This window comes from Oncorhynchus kisutch, linkage group LG16 (genome assembly GCF_002021735.2).
Source record: "Oncorhynchus kisutch isolate 150728-3 linkage group LG16, Okis_V2, whole genome shotgun sequence".
Classification (NCBI taxonomy): Eukaryota; Metazoa; Chordata; class Actinopteri; order Salmoniformes; family Salmonidae; genus Oncorhynchus; species Oncorhynchus kisutch.
In genome coordinates this window covers 25,604,754-25,630,152 of record NC_034189.2, presented here as the reverse complement: position 1 = coordinate 25,630,152, position 25,399 = coordinate 25,604,754, and the positions used below count along the sequence as shown (strand labels likewise).

The 25,399-nt window shown below is 43.6% G+C and overlaps 1 protein-coding gene across 2 annotated transcripts; it reads left to right on the top strand.

Annotated features, from left to right (window-relative positions):
• Nucleotides 1–13,977: 13,977 nt before the first annotated feature.
• Nucleotides 13,978–25,156, top strand: lg16h4orf54 (linkage group 16 C4orf54 homolog). 2 transcript variants are annotated; one of them, XM_020504250.2, is made up of 2 exons: nt 13,978–18,957; nt 22,361–25,156. In XM_020504250.2, the coding sequence occupies exon 1, from the start codon at nt 14,116–14,118 to the stop codon at nt 18,931–18,933; it is 4,818 nt and encodes a 1,605-aa protein (XP_020359839.1). In that variant the 5' UTR covers nt 13,978–14,115; the 3' UTR covers nt 18,934–18,957; nt 22,361–25,156. The 2 variants fall into 2 exon arrangements, with proteins under 2 accessions (XP_020359839.1, XP_020359841.1); XM_020504252.2 differs by having other exon boundaries at nt 22,317–25,156.
• The last annotated feature ends 243 nt before the right edge of the window (nt 25,157–25,399 follow it).

Genomic DNA, 25,399 nt, shown 5'->3' with positions numbered 1-25,399 from the left:
TCGCAGTAAATATCGTCATTGTTCATGAATCTGGGGAAAAGCATTTTGTCATGGCGAAATCAAGCCTGACATTACTGTAGGTCAGGAACGATGTCATCACATGCCTCATCCATGGCCTGAAGGAAGATGGTACGCTCATGGGTCTGGCAACCAGACATCTTCCACCTGTATTGTAATCATCTACTGTCTTTTACAGTATTGTATAGTACTTACAGTATGTATTGTAGTGGTCCTGTATGTGGCTCAGTTTACAAGAGCATGGCACTAGCAACACCACAGTTGTGGGTTCGATTCCCACTGGGGTCACATACCAAAATGTGTGGACAGTTGTGTTATGGGATTTTGATGAATAATGACTAAATTATGTATACATTTAACTTAAAACCATAACTAAACAGAATACTACTATGTTACTGTATGGATGTATGAATCTTATTATAATCATAATACTGAATATAATGTGTTTTTGTTCCTTGTTAGAAATTAATGGAGCTATCGTCAGACCGGCTGGAATGCTGTGTTCCTTACAGGACATCCTGTCTCCATCCAGGGAGGGGAGAGACCTTGGGCTAGTAGTAGATTGTTTAACAGGTGGCAGACAATGTGGGAAGGCTTGTGAACTATACTGCCATTGTATCTGAGTGGAGGAGAGACATTTATGATGAAATATGAGGTATAAAAACTGATGTATATGATTTTATATGTAGTACTCTCGAGAATAAACGCTATTGATTGATTTTGATACTGGTCTCTGTCCATTTTATGCAAATAAGTATCTTACAAATTCTTAGAAATGGGCAGAGTGTTTTAATTGAATTGGTTGATGAACATATAGGAATGAAATTCCTTTAACAAGTTGTCACTTTGGATAAAAGTGTCTGATTTTATTGGCCAATGCAACTTTACTAAAGCAGTGTGAATTTGATTTGTAACATACAGTACATCTCTGATCTTGTCAATATCGCTCTTTTTTTTTACGTACTGTGAAGTAAAATAATAGTCATCATCATCATAGTAGTACATTCAAGTATACACTGAACAAAAATATAAAAGCAACATCCAACAATTTCAAAGATTTTACTGAGTTACTGTTCATATAAGGAAATCAGTCAATTGAAATAAATTCATTAGGCTCTAATCTATGGATTTCACATGACTGGGAATACAGATATGCATCTGTTGGTCACAGACACCTTAAAAAAGGCAGGGGAGTGGATCAGAAAACCAGTCAGTATCTGATGTGACCACAATTTGCCTCATGCAATGCGACATATCTCCTTCAAATCGAGTTGATCAGGCCGTTGATTGTGGCCTTTTGAATGTTGTCCCACTCCTCTTCAATGGCTGTGCGAAGAAGCTGGATGTGGTGGTCCTGGGCTGGTGTGGCTACACGTGGTCTGCGGTTGTGAGGCCAGTTAGACGTACTGCCAAATTCTCTAAAACAACAACAGTGGAGGCGGCTTATGGTAGAGAAATTAACATAAATGATCTGGAAACAGCTCTAGTGGACATTCCTGCAGTCAGCATGCCAATAGCATGCTCCTTCAAAACTTGAAATATCTGTGGCATTGTATTGTGTAACAAAACTGCACATTTTAGAGTTGCCCTTTATTGTCCCCAGCACAAGGAACACTTGTGTAATGATCATGTTGTTTAATCACCTTCTTGGTATTCCACACCTGTCTTGGCAAAGGAGAAATGCTCATTAACAGCGATGTAAACAAATGTGCTTTTGGTGTGTATGGAACATTTATGGGATCTTTTGTTTCAGTTCATGATAAATGGGACCAACACTTTTCATGTTGTGTTTTTTTTTTCTGTGTATATCATACTTTTTATGTTTCTACTTCAGACATACATTGAGTGTACAAAACATTAGGAACACCTTCCTAATATTGAGTTGCACCCTCTTTTGCCCTCATAACAGGCTCAAATCGTCGGCGCATGGTCTCTACAAGGTGTCGAAAGGGTTCCACAGGGATACTGGCCCATGTTGACTGCAATGCTTCCCATAGTTGTGTCAAGTTGGCTGGATGCCCTTTGGGTGGTGGACCATTTTTGATACACAAGGGAAACTGTTGAGCGTGAAAAACCAAACAACCCTTGACACACTCAAACCAGTGCGCCTGGCACCGACAACCATACCCCGTTCAAAGGCACATCAATCTTTGGTCTTGCCCATTCACCCTCTGAATGGCACACATACACAATCCATGTCTTAATTGTCTCAAGGCCTAAAAATCCTTATTCAACCTGTCTCCTCCCCTTCATCTACACTGATGTAAGTGGATTTACCAAGTGACATCAATAAGGGATCATAGGTTTTCACCTGGATTCACCTGGTCAGTCTATGTCATGGAAAGATCAGGTGTTCCTAATTTTTTGTGCACTCAGTGTACATTTTCATTATGTAGTTCTCAAAATATGTGGTAGACAAACCAGTTTAAATGTAAAATATATAGGTTTACTAAAAGTTTAAGTGATCCTAAATGAAGTAATAGTAAAATGGATTTTAAGAGAAGAGAATCATATGTAAAGTAATGTGTGCATTGTATTGTGAAAATAAATTACTTTATATGAACATGTATTGCAATGTGAAACATTTATTTCTAGATAAAATGCTGATTAAGTTTGGGGAACAATTGACTATGATTTTGTGTGTTGTACTAGAGTTTTGAAACAACTGCCTTTTTGAACATTCTGTTCAGAGTTTTGTACTAAGAGTTGTGAAAATGTACCACATTGTCACACCCTGACCATAGTTTGCTTTGTATGTTTCTATGTTTTGTTTGGTCAGGGTGTGATCTGAGTGGGCATTCTATGTTGGATGTCTTGTTTGTCTATTTCTATGTCTGGCCTGATATGGTTCTCAATCAGAGGCAGGTGTTAGTCATTGTCTCTGATTGGGAACCATATTTAGGTAGCCTGTTTGGTGTTGGGTTTTGTGGGTGATTGTTCCTGTCTCTGTGTTTGCACCAGATAGGGCTGTTTAGGTTTTTGCACGTTTATTGTTTTTGTTGGTCTATTCATGTATAGTTTTTCTTTATTAAAGAACCATGAATAGAAACCACGCAGCATTTTGGTCCGCCTCTCCTTCAAGTCAAGAAAACCGTTACACACATACTTGTGAAGATCGCACCAAAACGATAAAAACTGTAATGAAACTGACATATTTCTCAACATGCTCACAACATGCCATATTACATGTGAAGTTAGAGTCAAATACTGTACGGAAAATTAGATTTACTGTCTACTGTTCTTTCTATTCAGCATTCAAAAAGAACAGTTTAGAAATGTGTATCTTGTATTTTAAATGGCAGTTGAAATGTACTAAATGATGAGCCTATCATTCATTATCTGATGTATTGGTGACTAAACAAAATGTGCTCATATTTCACAGAACATTGATTTTGCATGAATGACTCAGTGGTGAAATATGTGTGAAATCCCAACAAATGCACAATCAACGGTTCTGAACATAAGTATTACAAGAGTTATGTTTGGGGTTTTAGGCTGGGTTTCTGTATAGCACTTTGTGACATTGCTACATTTGCTGATGTTAAAAGGGCTTTATAAATACATTTGATTGATCGATTATCTGTTTAGAGTTTTGTTCTTAGAATTTTTGAAAATATACCACTTACATCTGAACATGTTTGGTTTCGATCTTTACCTAGCTCTCAGATACGGTGTCCATATTAGGACAGCCTCAATCTCAACAACATGGACAGCGTACTAGGATCATTACTCAGTTATGATAGTCATCTGAACTCAATGGCTCCCATGCCCCCATGCGTAACTGGGCAGAGTCTGCAGGGGCTCCTACTCTGATCCTGGAAAGCCCCTGGGTGTTCAGCCCTGCAGTAACACACCCGATCCAGCTATCATGGTGTAGATAATGATTAGTTGATTATTTGAATCAGGTGTGTTAGTGATGGTCTGGAACAAATGCCGGCACATCCAGGATAGGAGAGGACGCCAAGGCCTACCTTCAAACTGAGGGCCTCTTTGCTTGACATCATAGAATTTCCAAACGCCTGAAGGTACCACGTTCATCTGTACAAACAATAGTACGCAAGTATAAACACAGCCGTCATACCGCTAAGGAAGGAGACACGTTCTGTCTCCTAAACATGAACGTACTTTGCAAAAAGTGCAAATCAATCCCAGAACAACAGCAAAGGTCCTTGTGAAGATGCTGAAGGAAACAGGTACAAAAGTATCTATATCCACAGTAAAACAAGTCATATATCGACATAACCTGAAAGGCCACTGTTTCAAAACCACCATAAAAAAATCGGTTTGCAACTGCACATGGGGACAAAGATCATACTTTTTGGAGAAATGTCCTCTGGTCTGATGAAACAAAAACAGAACCTTTTGGCCATAATGGCCATCGTTATGTTTGGAGGAAAAAGGGGGACGCTTGCAGAACAAAGAACACCATCCCAACCGTGAAGCACAGGGGTGGCAGCATCATGTTGTGGGGGTGCTTTGCTGCAGGAGGGACTGGTGCACTTCACAAAATAGATCGCATCATGAGGGCGGAAAATTATGTGGATATATTGAAGCAACATCTCAAGACATCAGTTAGGAAAAAGCTTGGTCGCAAATTGGTCTTCCAAATGGACAATGACCCAAAGCATACTTCCAAAGTTGTGGCAAAATGGCTTAAGGACAACAAAGTCGAGGTATTGGAGTGGCCATCACAAAGCCCTGACCTCAATCCTATAGAACATTTGTGGGCAGAACTGAAAAAGCGTGTGCGAGCAAGGAGGCCTACAAACCTGACTCAGTTACACCAGTTCTGCCAGAAGGAATGTGCCAAAATTCACCCAACTTATTGGAAGCTTGTGGAAGGCTACCTGAAAAGTTTGACCCAAGTTAAAACATTTAAAGGCAATGCTACCAAATACTAATTAAGTGTGTATGAACTTATGACATACTGTGAATGTGATGAAAGAAATAAAAGCTTAAATAAATAATTATCTCTACTATTATTCTGACATTTCACATTCTTAAAATACAGTGGTGATCCTAACTGACCTAAGACATGGAATTTTTACTTAGATTAAATGTCAGGAATTGTGAAAAACTGAATTTAAATGTATTTGGCTAAGGTGTATGTAAACTTCCGACTTCAACTGTATACATACAAAAGTATCTGGACACCCCTTCAAATTAGTGAATTCAGCTATTTCAGCCACAATCGTTGCTGACAGTTGTATCAAATCGAGCACACAGCCATGCAATCTCCATAGAGAAACATTGCCAGTAGAATGGCCTTACTAAAGATCGCAGTGACTTTCAACGTGGCACCATCATCGGACGGACCTTTCCAACAAGTCAGTTCATCAGATTTATGCCCTGCTCGAGCTGCCTCGGTCAACTATAAGTGCTGTTATTGTCAGGTTGAAACATATAGGAGCAACAATGGCTCAGCCACGAAGTGGTAGGCCACACAAGCTCACAGAACGGGATCGGCGAGTGCTGAAGTAAAAATTGTCTGTCCTCGGTTGCAACACTCGCTACAGAGTTACAAACTGCCTCTGGAAGCAACTTCAGTTGCAATAACTGTTCTTGGGAGCTTCATGAAATGGGTTTCCATGGCCGAGCAGCTGCACACAAGCCTAAGATCACCATGCGCAATGCCAAGTGTCGGCTGGAGTGGTGTAAAGCTCGCCGCCATTGGACTCTGGAGAAGTGGAAACGTGTTCTCTGGTGTGATCAATCACGATGATGAATCTGGGTTTGACGGATGCCAGGAGGAGGAGAACACCACCTGCCTGAATGTATTGTGCCAACTGTAAAGTTTGGTGGAGGAGGAATAACGGTCTGGGGCTGTTTTTCATGGTTAGGTCTCGGCTCCTTAGTTCCAGTGAAGGGAAATCTTAATGCTACAGCATACAATGACATTCCAGACAATGCTGCGCTTCCAACTTTGTGGCAACAGTTTGGGGAAGGCCCTTTCCTGTTTCAGTATGACAATGTCCCTGTGCACTAAGCCAGGTCCTTACAGAAATGGCCACACTGTCGAGATCAGTGTGGCAGAACCTGACTAGCCTGCACAGAGCCCTGACCTCAACCCCATCAAACACTTTTGGGATGAATTGGAACGCTGACTGTGAGCCAGGCCTAATCGCCCAACATCATTGCCCAACCTTAGTGCCCGAATTCTCTTGTGGCTGAATGGAAGCAAGTCCCCTCTGCCATTTTCCAACATCTAGTGGAAAGTGTTCCCAGAAGTGGAGGCTGTTATAGCAGCAAAGGGGGGACCAACACCATGTTAATTCCCGTGATATTGGAATGAGATGTTTGATGAGCAGGTGTCCACATACTCCCATTGTTAAGGGCGGGGACATGAGCATCTATTCATTATGTACAGATCTGGTTTCAGCCTCTTGTGAATTGGAAAGCAAAGTTGGCAGGAGCACAGTGCACCGTTAGAATTCTAGATTGCTCTAAAGTAAGTCGATTTTTCGACATAATTATATAATTACTCCTGTCTAAAGGAAATAATTCTAAATATTTTACCAGGGAGCATGACTTAGGCAAACAGGATCATTAGCTTATGTTTTTTTTTAAATAGCTGTGGATTGTTCCAAATCAAAAGTGTGTAGACCTATGCTATGTCTAGGTTGAGCTCATTGAGTTGCAGCTGTCAGTGAAAAGCATCTAACATTGTTGAAGATAATGTGACTCGAGTATAACTGAAAACGCTGCTTCAAGAAGAATGCGAGGCGTGTGTGGCAAAGAGATGGCGCGTCTCTTTCCAGAATACATGCCTATGTAGAAAAGTGCCCATTTGGCACTGTCTGATTTTTGATTGTCTTAATTCATCACGTACACCACTCATCAGCTGAGCTTCTCAGTCATTTTTCGTTAACCTCACGCAAAGTCAACGAAGTCTGTCTTTTGAACATCCATTGCGATTGATAGTTCCTCAGTATTTGTTAAATCTTTCCTACATGTTTCCTACACTCCCGGGCTCGATAATCACCGAGCCTCAGTGTGATAGAGCCAAATATCATGATCTGATTATCCCATATATCCAGTGGGAAAGTTTTTTTTTTTTAAACAGCTGTCTGTCCCGAGCTTACTGGCACAGGAAACTCTGAGGGCATGGAATAGGCTAGTTGATACAATGTTGCAAGTTCACAAGTGTCAGCTTCTGGCCAGACCCAGTGATGACTTGATACCAGCAATAGCCAAGTCAAGACAGATGGAAAGGGAGGGAGGCAGGCAGGCAGGGTGGAGAGATGAATGTTATTGAATGGACCAGAATTTTCATTAGGATATTTTATACTGTTTTTATTTTGTCGGGTTTAGGCCTATGTATTTTACTTAGTTGATGATGGAAGTTATAGGCCTACTGCTGCATTGGCCTATAGGCTATCTCTGAGTTATATGCTCTAATTTCTTTAGCCACCAATGGATGATAGTCTAGCAATGTGTCCGTATGGCAGAGGCTGGTGCTCTCACCATAGTTAAATTTGAACTTTTAGATTGTATCATCTTACTTCAGATTTTTATGATTAATCACGTGACAATGATTTTGAGGAACGAAAATGTTAAAAAAAGGACATGCCTGTGTATTGGTCTTTCCCCATAGTCCCGTTAGGGGGATTATCACAGCCTCCTGGTTTCCACCAATCAGATTGCCCAAATGCACATTTTAACTGTGGCCCCTCCAACTATCTCAGAGCTGCTATCGTTGTCGGCAGATGACACACACATAGAAGACCCTTGATGTCCTCCATCTGCATTATGGATTTACCTCATCCATAAAAAAACACAAGTCCACTCCTATGTATCACAAAGATCACTTCTATGTGTGTCCTAATGTGTGGTGGTGACCAAGAGACAATACAACTCTGGATATGGACAAGTCTGCCTTGTTCTTATCGGACAGGCTTTAGCAAGTCAGAATGTTAACGATCAGCAATAAGTACTAGCAGGTGAGGGCGTTCTCAGCCGACCACTCAGATGAGCTACAGCTAGCTATTTTTACAGAAAACGTTATTATTGAAATGAAACTGTTCCACGAAAATGCGCTTGTAAAAATAATCATAACTGTCCCGCAGATCAGTAGCAATGGTACGATAAATTGTAAGCTTCCCCAATCTTTAAACTCACAAACTTTTTCAAGTGCACACATTAGGTGCTCAAACGTGCTCGCCTATGGAAATCAAAGGCCCGTCCAGCTGATTCATTCAGGTGCCAGCCCTGGGCTGAAGTTTCCCCTAGGTACATATTTAGGATCAGCTAGTCTATACCATGGCCTGTGTGTACAGCCAGGAGCCCTGTCCGTATTTGCCCTGTGAACAGCTGCTCAGTGACTGCCTATAGTTCATGCCTAGAGCCCTATAGACCAAGTGGGGGGCAAAGTACGGCGGGCAAAGTACGGCGGGCACTTCAATCCGGCCCGCGAGACATCAAAAATAAATATATAAAAATATAAAAAAATATAACCAATTTCGTGGTATCCAATTGGAAGTTACAGTCTTGTCTCATCACTGCGACTCCCGTATGGACTCGGGAGAGGCGAAGGTCGAGAGCCGCGAGGCGACCCTCCGAAACACGACCCTGCCAAGCCGCACTGCTTCTTGACACACTGTTCACTTAACCTGGAAGCAAGCCGCACTAATGTGTCTGAGGTTTGGGTTTGTAGTGACGCATCAAGCACTGCGATGAAGTGCCTTAGACCACTGCTCCCCTCGGGAGGCCGCCGCAAATTGATTTTAACAAACAATTGGTCCCCCAAAAAATGTGGCCGTCTGTTGAATTTCAAAATCCTGATGTGGCCCTCGAGCCAAAAAGTTTGCTCACCCCTGTTATAGACCATCACGTTGTAGATATCACCATTACCAATCACGTTATCACCCAGAGAAATGGCATCTTTAGGGATATAGAAGTATCATTGATAACACTTGAGTTAATCCTTAAGAATGCTGTCATAATACTGTCATAACCTATGTCATAAACAGCTGATGTCAACTTATGGTGACTTGCGTATGACTGTCAGACATAAATAACAATGTTCAGTGCCTTCGGAAAGTTTTCAGACGCCATGACTTTTTCCACATTTTGTTACATTACAGCATTATTCTAAAATGGATTAAATAAATAAAAAAATCCTCATCAGTCTACACACAATACCCCATAATGTCAAAGTGAAAACAGGTTTTTAGATATTTTTGCAAAAACAGAAATACCATAATTACATAAGTATCCAGACCCTTTTCTATGGGACTCGAAATTGAGCTTAGGTGTATCCTGTTTCCATTGATTATCCTTGAGATGTTTCTACAACTTGATTGGAGTCCACCTGTGGTAAATTAAATTGATTAGACATGTTTTGTAAAGGCACACACCTGTTTATATAAGGTCCCAATAGTGGACAGTACGTCAGAGCAAAAACCAAGCCATGAAGTCGAAGGAATTGTCCATAGAGCTCCGAGACAGGATTGTGTCAAGGCACAGATCTGGGGAAGGGTAGCAAAAGAATTATGCAGCATTGAAGTTCCCCAAGAACACAGTGGCCTCCATAATTCTTAAATGGAAGAAGTTTGGAAGCACCAAGACTCTTCCAATAGCTTGCCGCCCGACTGAACTGAGCAATCGGGGAAGAAGGGCCTTGGTCAGGGATGTAACCAAGAACCCGATGGTCACTTTGACAGAGCTCCAGAGTTCCTCTGTGGAGATGGAAGAAACTTCCAGAAGGACAACCATATCTGCAGTACTCCACCAATCAGGCCTTTATGGTAGAGTGGCCAGACGGAAGCTACTGCTCAGTAAAAGCCACATGAAATCCCGCTTGGAGTTTGCCAAGAGGCACCTAATGACTCTCAGACCATGAGAAACAAGATTCTCTGGTATGATGAAACCAAGCCTGAACTCTTTGGCCTGAATGCCAAGCTTCACATCTGGAGGAAACCTGGCACCATCCCTATGGTGAAGAATGGTTGCAGCATCATGCTGTGGGGATGTTTTTCAGCGGGAGGGACTGGGAGACTGTAACGGCGTTCTTCGTTTGTTGAGAGAGAGGACCGAAATGCAGCGTGGTGGTTACTCATGTCCTTAATGAAGAAAAGTGACGATACATGAAGTAACTAATAATAAATACAAAACAACAAACGGAACGTGAAACCTAATTACAGCCTATCTGGTGAACACTACACTGAGACAGGAACAATCACCCACGAAAGACAAAGCGAACTCAGGCTACCTAAATACGGTTCCCAATCAGAGGCAACGAGAAGCACCTGACTCTGATCAAGAACCGCCTCAGGCAGCCAAGCCTAACTAGACACACCCCTAAACCTAGCAATCCCAAATCCTATAAAACCCCAATACGAAACACAACACGTAAACCCATGTCACACCCTGGCCTGACCAAAATATATAACGAAAACACAAAACACTAAGACCAAGGCGTGACAGAGACTAGTCAGGATCGAGGGAAAGATGAATGAAGGAAAGCTGACAAAGCTTGAGAGGATCTGCAGAGAAGATTGGGAGAAACTCCCCAAATACAGTTGTGTCAAGCTTGTACCCAAGAAGACTCGAGGCTGTAATTGCTGCCAAAGATGCTTCAATAAAGTACTGAGTAAAGTGTCTGAATACTTGTGTAAATGTGTAATTTCAGTTTTTTATGTTTAATAAATTTGGTAAAATTTCTAAAAACCAGTTTTTGCTTTGTCATTATGGGGTATTGTGTGTAGATTGATGAGGAAAAAAACGGTTTTTTAAATAAAATTTTTGAAAAAGGTTGGAACCTAACAAAATGTGGAAAAAGTCAAGGGGTCTGAATACTTTCCGAATGCCATGTATGTCGGTATTCGAACAGTAAAGTCTTTGTCATCAATACAGTTGCTACGATCTTTATTTCACTTGCTGAAAAAAACTCTTGCAAACCAGGAACATTCCCAGGACATTGGCTAAAGTTCTAGTTGTGGTTTTATCTAACATAAGGATGATTGAAAATGTGTTTTTTCCCCAAATGCTCTCTTTATGTTTCCAGGTAATGTAATAACACAATGTACTAGTAATGTTTTTAAATCTCATTGCTGCAATAAAATGTGACAGCAATTATGTATGATACTACAAAAAAATATTATAATAATCAAAATTATATGAGAGCAAAATAGTCCCATAACATCAAAGATCCACCATGGGCCTACAGAATGGTGCAGTGGTCTAAGGCACTGCATCGCAGCAAGAGATTCCAGGCTCTGTTGCAGCCGGCCGCGAGCGGGAGACCCCATGGGCCTACAGAATGGTGCAGTGGTCTAAGGCACTGCATCGCAGCTAGAGATTCTAGGCTCTGTTGCAGCCGGCCGCGAGCGGGAGACCCCATGGGTCTACAGAGTGGCGCAGTGGTCTAAGGCACTGCATCGCAGCTAGAGATTCCAGGCTCTGTTGCAGCCGGCCGCGAGCGGGAGACCCCATGGGCCTACAGAATGGTGCAGTGGTCTAAGGCACTGCATCGCAGCTAGAGATTCCAGGCTCTGTTGCAGCCGGCCGCGAGCGGGAGACCCCATGGGCCTACAGAGTGGCGCAGTGGTCTAAGGCACTGCATCGCAGCTAGAGATTCCAGGCTCTGTTGCAGCCGGCCGCGAGCGGGAGACCCCATGGGCCTACAGAATGGTGCAGTGGTCTAAGGCACTGCATCGCAGCTAGAGATTCCAGGCTCTGTTGCAGCCGGCCGCGAGCGGGAGACCCCATGGGCCTACAGAGTGGCGCAGTGGTCTAAGGCACTGCATCACAGCTAGAGATTCCAGGCTCTGTTGCAGCCGGCCGCGAGCGGGAGACCCCATGGGCCTACAGAATGGTGCAGTGGTCTAAGGCACTGCATCGCAGCTAGAGATTCCAGGCTCTGTTGCAGCCGGCCGCGAGCGGGAGACCCCATGGGCCTACAGAGTGGCGCAGTGGTCTAAGGCACTGCACGCAGCTAGAGATTCCAGGCTCTGTCGCAGCCGGCCACGAGCGGGAGATCCCATGGGGCTCGCGCACAATTGGCCCAGCGTCGTCCGGGCCAGGGGAGGGTTTGGCCGGCAGCGATGTCCTTGTCCCATCATGCACTAGGGACTCCTGTGGTGAGGCGGGCGCAGTGCACGCTGACATGGTCGCCAGGTGTACGGTGTTTCCTCTGACACATTGGTGCGGCTGGCTTCTGGGTTAACTGGGCATTGCGTCAAGAAGCAGTGTGGCTTGGTTGGGTTGTGTTTTGGAGGACGGACGGCTCTCCACCTTCGCCACTCCCGAGTCCGTACGGAAGTTGTAACGATGAGACAAGACTGTAACTACCAAATGGATACCACAAAATTGGGGAGAATATAGGGTATTTTTTTTTTAAATAAACAGATCCACCATATTTTACAGTAGGTATGTGGTACTTTTCTGCATATTCCTCACGTTTTGACACCAAACCCACCACTGGTGTGCGTTCCCAGAGAACTGTATTTTCATGTCATCTGATCATAGCACCAGTTCAAATAAAAGTACCAATGCTGTTTAGCAAACTCCAGGCAGTGCTGTAGTCAGATGACATGGAAATAGAGCTCTTTGTCTATTTTGCTTCCACTGGTCCTGGGGCCCTTGTTAAGGTCAACGGCATCATGAAATGTACCAAGTACCAGGTTGCTAGACTTTTGAAAACAGAGCTGCCAATAATATTGACACCTATATGTTTTGTATTTATTTTTTATTACTTGTTAAACAAAATCAATTTCTCTGAGCAATTGTGCTAGTATAAAATAAAAAAAAATTTAAAAAAATTGCATACAATATAGCTCAGTATTTGAATTATTTATTTCATACAGCCTTTTTTGCTCATCTTTATGAAGGGTGCCAATATATTTGCAGGTGACTATGCTTAGCAGATTGAATTTACGGAGGCGGTCCTCAGGAGCTGTCCGGCGCTGAAATGGTTCTGAATCGGTCACTTTTGAACAGAACACAGCAAAAAAAATTGTTATACTGAAAATCACTATCTTAAAATCTAGCCTTAATTTGATACATATTACATGTCAAGAGACATTTGTGTATTTGTGTACAAAATTTTAAAAAAATACGATATTGAGTGTTAATTTCATGATTTAATATATGGTCTGTAATGACTGTCATTAGCCTAAGCAATGTAATTATTTTTCAACACAAATAACTATTCATTGATACTGGAAGTAGAGAATAAAACAATTGAGTAGGTTCATTGAGATGCAACCGTGCATATTCACCATTGCCTGTGCGTATCAGCAAAACATTACTGTCCTATTGGCATATGCCTTCAAGCAACGCTTACAACGTGACTATCCTATTCCCACCGAGTGACAAGCATCTCACTTTTAGTCTTAAAATAAATCTCATGTGGCTTAAAATGCCGTGCATAAAAGTGTGATAATACACTTAGGCGTTTACAAGCATTTACATTCAGTTCTAAATCCCTCCCAGTCATTCCCACTGGGCACACACTGGTTGAATCAACGTTGTTTCCACGTAATTTCAATTACGTTGAACCAAGGTGGAATAGACGTTGAATTGACGCCTGTGCCCAGTGGGTTGTTTGCACTTGGGTGGTATGTCTGTGAGACAGCCTTGTCTCTGGTGTGAAACTAAACACGCTGCACATAACCGAGGTTAAAAATATCCGTTTTAACATTTCGTCACTATTTCTATATTTGTGTATTGTTACGACTATTTGCAACGGGTCCGTCCCATCACACAATGCCTATTCTGTTCATCTCCCAAGTTCAGACTTGTAGTTGGAGCAACTAAAAATATCCATGTAACAGTAGGCCTATAGCTTAATGTGTTAATTTTGTTCACGCCTGTGGAAGCGCGCACCGGTTCAGAAATAGCTAATCATTTTAGATGCTTTATGCTTCCAGTATGGAATGTCTGTAGTGCGTGTCCAATGGCATCCGAAGTGACAGTCCGGAGTGCCACTGTTGGCCAGAGGCGCCGCGCACAGCAATACCTACACTAGGATCCTGTGGTTGATTCTCGGGACATCAGGGAGTGAAGTAGGGAATCCTGGGGACCTCTACCTCTATTGTTTCTTTTCTATCTTATGCCAAATGTAAAATAGACAGCATAAAAGGCGTGCATAATGCAATGGAAACAATGGACGTGTCCGACAAAAATCGAACTTACCCAAAGTCCACCGTCGTGTTAAAAAAGCGAAGGCCAGATATCACGGATACCACTGGGAGGCAAGAAGAATCGAAGTACGTTGAATTGAATGATTTACTTGACATAGATACAGACGACACGAACACTGTCACCGGTGAGGGGAGCCAAATGGCGATTGACGAGGGCAACGGTGGCTCGAGAGCAGAAGAGAAAACTTCTGGAGACGGAGACCTGATGAGTAAGGTGACTGGTCATATCAACGGCGACAAATTAAAGGAGGATATTAACACAAAGGAGTGTGCCAAGGGCTATCTATCAGGGTTTCTTGGAACTGTCTGCTTCTCTGAGGTTCCTAACCTGAATGAAAACATGATGGACTCTCCCGAATCCCCTAGATACGTTGGTAATAGGGAGTTCACCGCGGAGTGGACACCGGAAAAGGACGCGTTTGAGGATGTAGAAAATATGCCAATTGACAATGAAGATTTACAATACACTGACATGTTAAGCGGGCAAAGTGAATCGGATGATGATGTGAGCTTGGTGCTGACCGGTGATTGTGAAGATTGCGTGCCTTGCAGTACCGTGGAGGATGAGCCTCATTACATAACCACGCACGAGATCCAGCTCTCCGAGCTTTCAGATCACGATGTCGATAATGATATCGGACAGGAGTGGGATGATAACCAGATCTACTCTTTTGTAGATTATGCTGCTTTTGACGGAGATGGAACGATGGCAGGAAGAGAGAAGAGGGTGAAAAGCAATCAGGGTCAGGCTAATAGCGGTGCGGCAGTCAGCACTAAGCTGGAAAGTGATCTCGGGGACAGGGACAAGTGCGCCATCTCAGATGAAAGTCTGTCAAAGAACCAAAATAATGTTATAGGACAGATCCACCTGTCAATCAAAACGACTTCTCGAGCTATAAATGAGCCTAGCGACGTCCAAGAAAATGAAAATATTACTTATCATGCCAAGCACGCCGGAGACATGAGTCGCTACGTTTTTAGAGGAGCTGGTGATGCAAATACGGAGAATGTCTGTGATAGCGCTAAGTGTTTCATAGCCGCCCCCGGACGCTTGCACTTTGGCAAGAATTTAAAAGGCAAAGATGTTAACGACTATTCCAGCGGTGCGTCCAGCGCCGTCAGTGAACTTGACGATGCGGATAAGGAAGTGCGCAACTTGACTGCCAGAGCGTTCAAGAGTTTAGCATACCCTTATTTTGATGCCATCAATTTCAGCACCTCCAGCGAGTCCTCCGCCTCCGAGCTGGGGTTGAACAGGTGGTCAACTTTTGTTGACCTTAAATATGGCAACATGAACATGTCTCAGGGACGCGAACCAAACACAGGGTCTCATAAAAGTTCCACGTCATCCTCTGAAATTGCTAAGAATAAAGACAATAAAGGATATAAGGGTTTGGCATTGGCTAGTACTAAACCGCCCCCGAACAAGCTCTTTGCATTGAATGGTGCTCTTTCTGGTCCCTATAACACATCTTCTGCAGCAAAGAAACTTGAGCTTATGGGAAAATTTGGGACGGGGCACGGTGGAGTTATCACGCTCACAGAAACATTAAATATTCGTTGTAATGTCAAATCAGGGCTGCCTGGGAGTGAAAGGCGCTCGAAATTTGCACAAAACGTAACAGGATCACGTTCCACAGATGAAGTTACCAGCACCTTGCCAAGCGGCCAGGGGAATGAGGCCAGCAAGCAACCCTGTAATGCAGGGGAAACCATGGAAGGCACACACAAGAAAGCAATATTCGCCTCGAGCCTTCTTAAAAATGTAATTTCTAAGAAAATGCAGTTTGAGCAGGAGCGCAAAATGGAGAGGGGGGAGATACGCGAGTCCTATCACGCTCCATCTCACTGCCTTCTCCGACAAGAGCCTGAAATTGCGCACATGGAGAGGGAGAGGGCTACACCGAAAGAGTCCAAGGATTTCCAAAGGCAAAGCCCGAAATACTCAGAGGCGAGTTCTGACTTAACTATTGTTTGTGTCGATGAACTAGGGGACTTAGTGGACACTAGCTCGTGCGATGCCAAGGACGAATGTCGGAGACAAGACACTTTAACTCTTGCACCAGAAACGAATTTAGCGTCGACAAATGAAGTAGGATTCGATACTAAAAAAGGAGCATTCGAAGTGGCCAACAACACACTGCTACGCAGCCAAAATAGCGCATTCAGATCCTGGAGGGACGGTGAGCTAGAGTTTCAAAAGGAACATATAAACGATAATACTCCGGAGGGGAAACCGTCTTCGTCCGACGACAACCAGGGGGAAACGGACTTGTACACCGATTCAGGCAACAGTGAGCTAACCAAAATGTTACATTTGTTTGTGCCAAGTATCCAACAACTGTCCAATGAGAGAGAAGTTTCAAAGCAGCTGCCGACTATGAATTATTCGACCCGCGCTGCCGCGGATCAAGGAGAGGGAGGAGGTATGAAATTACGCGCCACCAACACCCAATACGTCGCTGGTCCGAGGAGTGTGGTAACATCCAAATCACCCGAAATTAAAATCAGTTTACGGAGTGTAAAAGAAAACAAAAGCGACCCGTTCAACGTTGCAAAGCGGGTGCCTTCCAATATAGGCTGCAACTCAGTCAACCTGAAAAAGGCAGGCGACGAGTCCAGATGTCAAGCGCTCGCCGCAGCGTTGAAGGGTGAGTCCTCCGAAAAAGTACCACACTTCACGGTCAGAGACATACGAGACCACAGGGGCAAGCTGCAAACACCTATACACCAAGTTAGAGACGTGCGTAAATTGGTTAAAAGTTCTTATCACTTTGTGTCGTTGGATAATAACGCCACCGCCGGCGACCTTAACTCAGATCAAAAGCTTTTCAAACAGGGGTCTTATCGAAACCCTGCGTCGCTTTCCCCCATAGTAATAAAGTGTCAGTCTGTGAATACCAATACCAATGGGAATGGGAAGCAATCTGGAAATCTAATTGGGTATTCTAAATCTAGACTCAAGGAGGATTTATTTGAAGTTGACAGGTCATCACCCCAGCAAGAGGGCACCAAAAGCGACTTCCACCAACCGACATGGAGAGCGCCATTATACAATACAAAACAACTGAAAGGTGATTCCTCTGAAGGCCCCATTGGACTTGTAATTGAAACCAGAACAGCTTCTAGAAGACAGGATAAAACACCTGACATCTGTGACAAGACAAAACCTGAGTGTAAAATGTCCAACGTGGGTGCCTTCGAGAAATTACAGGCTGCAGTCAAAACCATGGAGCAGTTGTATGTTTTTGATAGAAATGAGTGGAAGAGGAAATCAGAGCCACACTCCATATTATCAGACAGTCATCTGCTCTCTCTCATATCCAGCGAGGAGCATGGGCCAGAGGAGGAAGGAGTGAATGTGGCCAATGCCATGACCGTGCCAACATTTAACATGGACAAGCTCATCCGGAGAGACTCATACCTTAACTCTGACAAATCCCTGCCTGCTACGACCGCCTTGCCCGTTTGCGAAAAGACACCACCCAAACGAGAGGAGAAAGAACCCCTGAAGACTTTTCACATTCCCATCAGCCAGGATGTGCCCAAATCCCTGGCTCAGCTAGGTGGAACACCAATGGGTACCAATAATGTGTTTAATGTCAGCTCCATGGCTTCAGGAAACCCCCCCACAAATAACAATAACAAGGCATCATCACAGCCACATGCTGCATCACAATCACCTTACTGCAAAGGCTTCAGCCCAGTGTCTCCTAAACTTCCGGTGTCAGTGAAAATCTCCCAGCAGCTCAGAAAGGCAGAGGAGAGACAGAGAGAGAGACAGAGGGAGACGGCCAACAGTATGAAGGCAGACATGCCCTTCCAGTTCAGCAGAGCTTCAGTCGAGCACGAAAACTATCTCACCATCCCCGTCAAGTCTCATGCCACCAGCGCCAAGCAAACCACTGTGTCCGCTGGCGGTGGATGTGAGAAGACAGCAATCTACACCTTCCCTTCCACTGGCGCCAAGACCCAGATGGCCAGCCCACCCGGCTATTGCGGCGCCAGGAGGCAGGAAGAGACCCGACTTTCCCCACAGAAACGCTCCACCATCGTCATGGAGACGAGAGCCCAGGACACGCCAACTGCCACCATCTACCACATGCCCATGGCTCAGAGCATGGCGTCCACCCAACCACAGATGTACTGCTTTTCCCCAACCATGTCCCCACAAGCCATCCCCCAGATCGACCACTACCAGCGCACCCAGAGAAAGATGCTATTTGACCCCAGTACAGGGAACTACTACCTGGTGGACACCCCCATCCAGCAGGCCACCCGCCGCCTCTTCGACCCCGAGACGGGCCAGTATGTGGACGTGCCCATGTCCCAGCAGCCCATGTCTCCCATGTCCATGTCCATGCCCCAAATGCCGCCCATGCCCATGCCCATGCCCATCTCGCCTTTAGCCCTGAGTCCCGGCTCCTATGGCCCCACCTACATGATCTACCCAGGCTTCATACCCGCCATGCCCAGCACGCCTACCCTGATCCCCACTAGAATGCAGTCGCAGCTCTCCATGCCGTTGGAGCAGGAAGAATCCGGAAACAAAGGCGGTTCCTCCCAGCCAGACTACATGGACATGGAGAGTCCTTACTACATGGCCACAGGGTCTGGGAAGTCTCCCTTGACTGGAGGCTCCAGTATGGGCCACGTCCAGCAGCAGGGCAGGCCGGGGGTCCAGGGCTTCACCTCCCAGCAGGGACCACGCATCATCGCCCCGCCCTCTTTCGATGGGACCACCATGAGCTTTGTGGTGGAGCACAGGTAAACGGCAGGACCTGTCACATGATACGTAAGTGATTTTTTTTTGTTCTCTATCATATAGATAGTATGGCTGCATTAAGACAGGCAGCCCTTGTTATATTTCTTTCTTCTCACTAATCAGCGTAATTGACATCCTAATTATGATAGTATAATTGACACTTGCACACCAATGTATCTTTCCCTACACTATAATGGAGTAAAACATATATGGATATTGTTCCAGGTGATTGTTGGTGTCAAGTCTTAGGCTATTTTAAGGGAAGATTGATGGGTGACATTTCAGTCCCAAAAAACACAATAATGCTGTTTCAAATGAATAAGTCGGGATCATAGAATAGAAGAACATCTTAACTACAAAAATACTCCATCTTCTTAACTACAAAAATACTCCATCTTCTTAACTACAAAAATATGTGTCTAGGCCGAGACGTCTTGTACAAACCAGTTCCACTGTAAACACGTCCTTACAGTTCAAGGGGTACAGTATTTTCCCAGGTGGGAGCCCTTGAACCAGTTAATTAACATATAATTTAATTGATTTATTTATCCATTATTTTACCAGGTAAGTTGATTTAGAACACGTTCTCATTTGCAGCAACGACCTGGGGAATAGTTACAGGGGAGAGGAGGGGGATGAATGAGCCAATTGTAAACTGGGGATTATTAGGTGACCGTGATGGTTTGAGGGCCATCATTACTGCAGGTAATAACGTGTGTAGACAGGGACAGAAGGTGTTGCAGGTGACCTGAAGCCCCGTGTTTATGAGCCTGTTGGCATTCCGCAACAGTTATTTATTCCAGTAAAGGGAATTAAAAGGTGGTAACCCACACCTGAGTAACGCAACTCTAGCATGCACAACCTTTTGAACTTTAACCTCTTTCCAGACCTGGTATCAAAACAGCTCTGTTTAAAACAAGTGACATTAACCACCTGCTATTTTTAAGCATGCTGTTTGGGATGAAGGATACAGTTCTATTCGGGTAAGGCAAGACCATTTCACCTGCAAACATGCCTCTCTTGCAGTGTTTCTCAACTCCGGTCCTAGGTTGCACACTTGTATGCTAGCCCTGCTCAAGCATGCCTGATTCAACCGTTGAACTCAACACCAGGCCTTTTATATGTTGAATCAGGTGTGCTTGAACTTGGCTGGAACATGTGCAACCTTGGGAGTGGGATGTTCAAGGGACGGAGTTAAGAAACACTGCTTACACACATCTCAAAGTATACTAGCTGCTTCCAGTAACATAATTATGTGTCATATTAAAGCTATCGAGGATAATATCAGGGATAGGAGACCTGGGCTGGCCCAGAGGGGCATTGGTTGGTGTTTGCTGGGGAAGGGGAAGAGGCGTGGCCAGGCCAGCATAGCTAGGGGGCCGGGGGAGGGAGGGAAAGGTCAGTGCGATGCAAGGCACTTGTTGTGCTGATACAGGGGTAGGCCAGCTGCTGCTGGAAATCAAGGCTCTTGGCTGTGGCAACGCAGGGCTGCAACGGCGTCAACCTTTTTATAGGACACAGTCACGCAGAAGGGAAAAAGTGAGAAGTGGACCATCATCTCCGGCACTCAGCCATTACATAAACAAATCATGGGCACATACAGTACCAGCAGGAACACAAGCACAGCAGACAATTAGATTGGGACTTCCCCTACCCAACTAAAAAGTTTTATACCAAGTACACTACATGGCCAAAGGTGTGTGGACACCCTTTCATATTAGGGGATTCGGCTATTTCAGCCACACCCATTGCTGACAGGTGTATAAAATCGAGCACACCGCCATGCAATCTCCATAGACAAGCATTGGCAGTAGACTGGCCATACTGAAAAGCTCAGTGATTTTTAACGTGGCACCGTCATAGGATGCCACCGTTCCAACAAGTCAGTTCATCAAATTTCTGCCCTGCTAGAGCTGGCCCAATCAACTGTAAGTGCTGTTTGTGAAGTGAAGTGGAAACTTCTTGGAGCAACAACGGCACAGCCGCGAAGTGGTAGGCCACACAAGCTCACAGAATGGGACTGCCGAATGCTGAAGCAGGTAATAATCGTCTGTCCTTGGTTGCAACACTCACTACCGAGTTTCAAACTGTCTCTGGAAGCAACGCCAGCACAAGAACTGTTATTCGGGAGCTTCATTAAATGGGTTTCCATGGCCGAGCAGCCGCACAAGCTTAAGATCACCATGCGCAATGACAAGTGTCGACGGACGTGGTGTACAGCTCGCCGCCATTGGACTCTGGAGAAGTGGAAAAGCCTTCTCTGGAGTGATGAACCACTCTTCATCATCTGGCAGCCCGACTGACGAATCTGGGTTTGGCGGATGCCAGGAAAACGCTACCTGTCCCAATGCATAGTGCTAAATGTAAAGTTTTGTGGAGGAGGAATAATGGTCTGGGGCTGTTTTTCATGGTTCGGGCCCCTTAGTTCCAGTGAAGGGAAATCTTAACGCTACAGCATACAATGACATTCTAGGCGATTCTGTGATTCCAACTTTGTGGCAACAGTTTGTGGAAGGCCCTTTCCTGTTTTAGCATGAAATGCCCCCGTGCACAAAGTGAGGTCCTTACAGAAATTGTCGAGATCGGTGTGGAACAACTTGACTGGCCTGCACAGAGCCATGACCTCAACACCACCGAACACCTTTGCGATGAATTGGAAAGCTGACTGCGAGCCAGGTCTAATCACCCAACATCAGTGCCCGACCTCACTAATTCTCTTGTAACTGAATGGAAGCAAGTTCCCACAGCAATGTTCCAACATCTAGTGGAAAGCCTTCCCAGCAGAGTGGAGGCTGTTATAGCAGGAGGGACCATCTCCATATTAATGCCCATGATTTTGGAATTAGATGTTCGACGAGCAGGTGTCCACATACCCCTTGGTTATGGTTATAATACAAGGACTATTAATGTTAATTGCAGAAAAATGTTATGTTGTAATTCCTGCAGTTAATTGTTTTTTGGGGGGGAATACTTTATTTGATGGATATTTATTTCCATACATGCCACATTAATTTGTAGCAGTAAATAAGCATGATTCTTTAGGTATACTCTTAAAAAAGGGTTCCAAAAGGGTTCTTCGGCTGTCCCCATAGGAGAACTCTTTTTAGTTCCAGGTAAAACACTTTTTGGTTTCAGGTAGAACCCTTTTGGGTTCTATGTAGAACCCACTGTGGAAAGGGTTTTACATGGAACCCAAAAGGATTCTACCTGGAACCAAAAAGGGTTCTTCAAAGGGTTATCCTATGGGGACAGCTGAAGAACCCTTTTAGGTTCTAGATAGTACCTTTTTTTCTTCAACTAAAGTGTTAACATTTTATGTAGGAACCATGACAAGTTTCCAGTTTCCTAATCCTAATCTCCCATTATCTTGTGTTCTGTTTCCCACACAGGAGTGAATTTTGACATGCCCTGACGTTTTCTGTTTCCCACATAGGAGTGACTTTTGACGTGTCCTGATGTGTTCTGGGCCCTCCAGTGCCACTAACCCTACCGTCTGGACTATTTGGTTCATGGTCATCACGGTTCTTGGTCATCTCAACCGACAGGATTGTTATTGCCTCACCTTTCTGAAGTAGGCTACCACTCTATCCCCCTTTCTTTTCTTAACAACTCTGTGTTACATTTGGGAGTTTGGCAGAAATGTTTACTAGTTAATGTAGTTTTTTACCATGTGCTGTATATTTTATTTACATGTTTGATTTTGGGTCATTTTGATTTGGTATTGCAATGCAATATAACCTCATGCAATCGTTCTCACAGGCATTGTCATGATAATCATTTTAATCTGTACATTGAATTAATAATAGTAATCATGCATTTTCACATAAGAAGAGCATGATTGTCAAACCCACCCTCCATTGGTTATTAATAAGATTAGGCTCCAAATCCATTCATGTGGGACCCCCAGCACTGCCCCTTTGATCTAGCCCAGCATTAACACACCTGTGCCAACAAATCAAGGGTTGAGGAGATAAATTAGGTGTGCAAGTGCTGGGCTAAAAATAAGTGCTCACTGAGAGGTTCCTAGGAATGGATTGGGAAACATGTTGTAGACATTTTCTTTGTCGCATTCTCCACACTAGAGGTCTATGTTCTAAAATGCACAACTTCCGGAAGGGTGCAGGTTGTCCCATTTATTTCTTTAGCAAGTACATGAGGCATGACAGCACACTTGAACTAAGTCCTCAGGAGAATGGAAGAGGGCATATATATCTCTTTGTATCTTTATTGACCTTGATCTGAACCTGTACTTGGCTTCCTCCCTTCTCTCTGTTACGGTGCCACCTGCTGTTTGCTTTCTCCCTGTTGGTGAGTTCAGTTCAGTACAGTATAATCTTGTATTGTTTTAATTGGTAAAAAAAACGATATGTTGCCAACAATATTAGCACTAAAAACAATTATGGTGGACATTCTATTTCCTTTCTGAACCTTGTTATTATTTTACTATTGAAAATGAATGAGCGCTTGTCTTGAATACACATTATGCAATATGTGGTTTGGTTTGATATACTTCTACTGAAATTGGTATGTTGTTGCCTGTTTATCTTGGGTAATTGTTATTACTACAATGTCATTAAGTGTTGACAATTTTGCCCTGTCACATGTAGGTGCTCTTAATGCAGATAGCAAGCACTGTGAGTAAGAGGTGGATGTTTAGACATTTCATAAGGTTTCATAAAAACACAACTGAAGATTTGCGGTGTGGAAAGTATTCTTGATGTTTTTATAGTAACATGGATACAGTAATCTCACATTTATGAGTTGAAGTCTGTTTTGGACAAGTTGATGGGGCTTTCGCTGTATTTAAAAAATAGGTTTTCTTTCCAGACCCCCTATACAATATGTGCAAACATATTTGTTTTATATTGCTGTGTACAGCAAACCACATGCTTTCGGGACTGCTGGCCAGTCCATCCATCTCTCTTCATAAGTATGTTTTGGGATTGCTGTTTGATATTTTTAAAGGTCAAAAAATAAACAAAAATAGCTGCTTAGCAAAGAGCAATTTCTTACTAAATAATTTTGCTAGGACTGTCTGGGAGTGGTCTGAGTGGGGAGGGGGAAATTGAAAACTAGCTGTTATTGGCAGAGAGGTTTGGAACCCTCTTTTTTATTGGTCTATTATTAACAAATTTACAGGCCAAAACTCCATCCCACCAAAACAGGCTGACATTTCAGGCGGTCTTTTCAAACATCTCTTACACTAAAAGAGCACGATCATAAATTTCACAGTGTTATTCCAACCTAGTGTGGAAATATAGAAAATCACAGGCAAATCACATTTTTGCATGCATTGGGCCTTTAAAGTAACTGTCTAGTAAAAATCTAATTTAATGACTATGTTTGGTTGTTGACTTATCCAATACTCGTATTTGTGGCCAAAGCTGCAATTGGAGAAAAAACGCTACAAACAGACCGTTTAAAGAGGAGGATGATGTCACCTTCCCGGGGAGGATGAGCTGGCCAATCTGCGATGTACTCGCATTCATATTTTTAATGAGCGGTATATGACCACACCATTCTGTTGTTGGGGTACGCCCACACCATTCCAACACAGAAAAACATACTTAATTACCATTTTTTTTATGGAAAACTATTTCACTCATATTGTAATTAATAATTGGTCATATTTCATCGAAATCTGGAAACGCTGGACAGTTACTTTAATGCAGGATAATACACTTACACTATTTACTTCCATAATTTCACCTGTTTTCATCAATCATACAGATCTTCGTGAAAAAATATATTTGCAGCAGTGGATTGTTTCAGGGTTGGCTAGGGATGGAATTTTTGTAATCCACTACATTTGATGAGTATTGCTGCAGAATTTTTTTTTAATCTTTGAGGCATCATTGTGAAAGGTGTATACTAAATATTGGACAGAAGGTCTAAAGAATGTTGTGAGGGTATGAGCAAGTCTAAAAATAATGGTTGAAGGGAGGAAGAGAAAGCGAGTGAAAAAAAATCACGTGTCTTTTAGATATTGAGGTCTCTCCTTACCTCTGACAATATGGACGGACCTAACGGAAAAGAAAATATAGATGTTTTGTGAAACAGCAAAGGAATTGAATATGCCTCTACTGGCCACAGGAAGTGTAGAAAACTAGCAGTTGAAGGAAACAGACTTCTTTATGGTGTATAAAATATTGCTACTGCGAATGAATGTGTTTTTGCAAGCAAATGTACATTGAGACTTGTTTAATAAATTTGAAATACTTTTCCAGAACTTGGTCTCCTTTTCTCATTTATTCCAGTGGTGGAAAAGGTACCCAATTCCCATAATTGATGTCACGCTGATATAAAGGATTTGGAGACAGGCGCAGGACTACATCATCTGGGTTTTTAATACACCCCAAAAACAAACATGTCTACAAAACACTGGGATGTACCCAAACAAAAGAGCGAGGGTAAACCTCCTAGAACGACACCGGAGGAGACCCGTAATACACAACGCACAAAAACACGCAGC

Excerpts from the sequence above, each read along its gene's own strand:
- lg16h4orf54 (XM_020504250.2), top strand. The coding sequence starts at position 14,116 with ATGGAAACAATGGACGTGTCCGACAAAAATCGAACTTACCCAAAGTCC.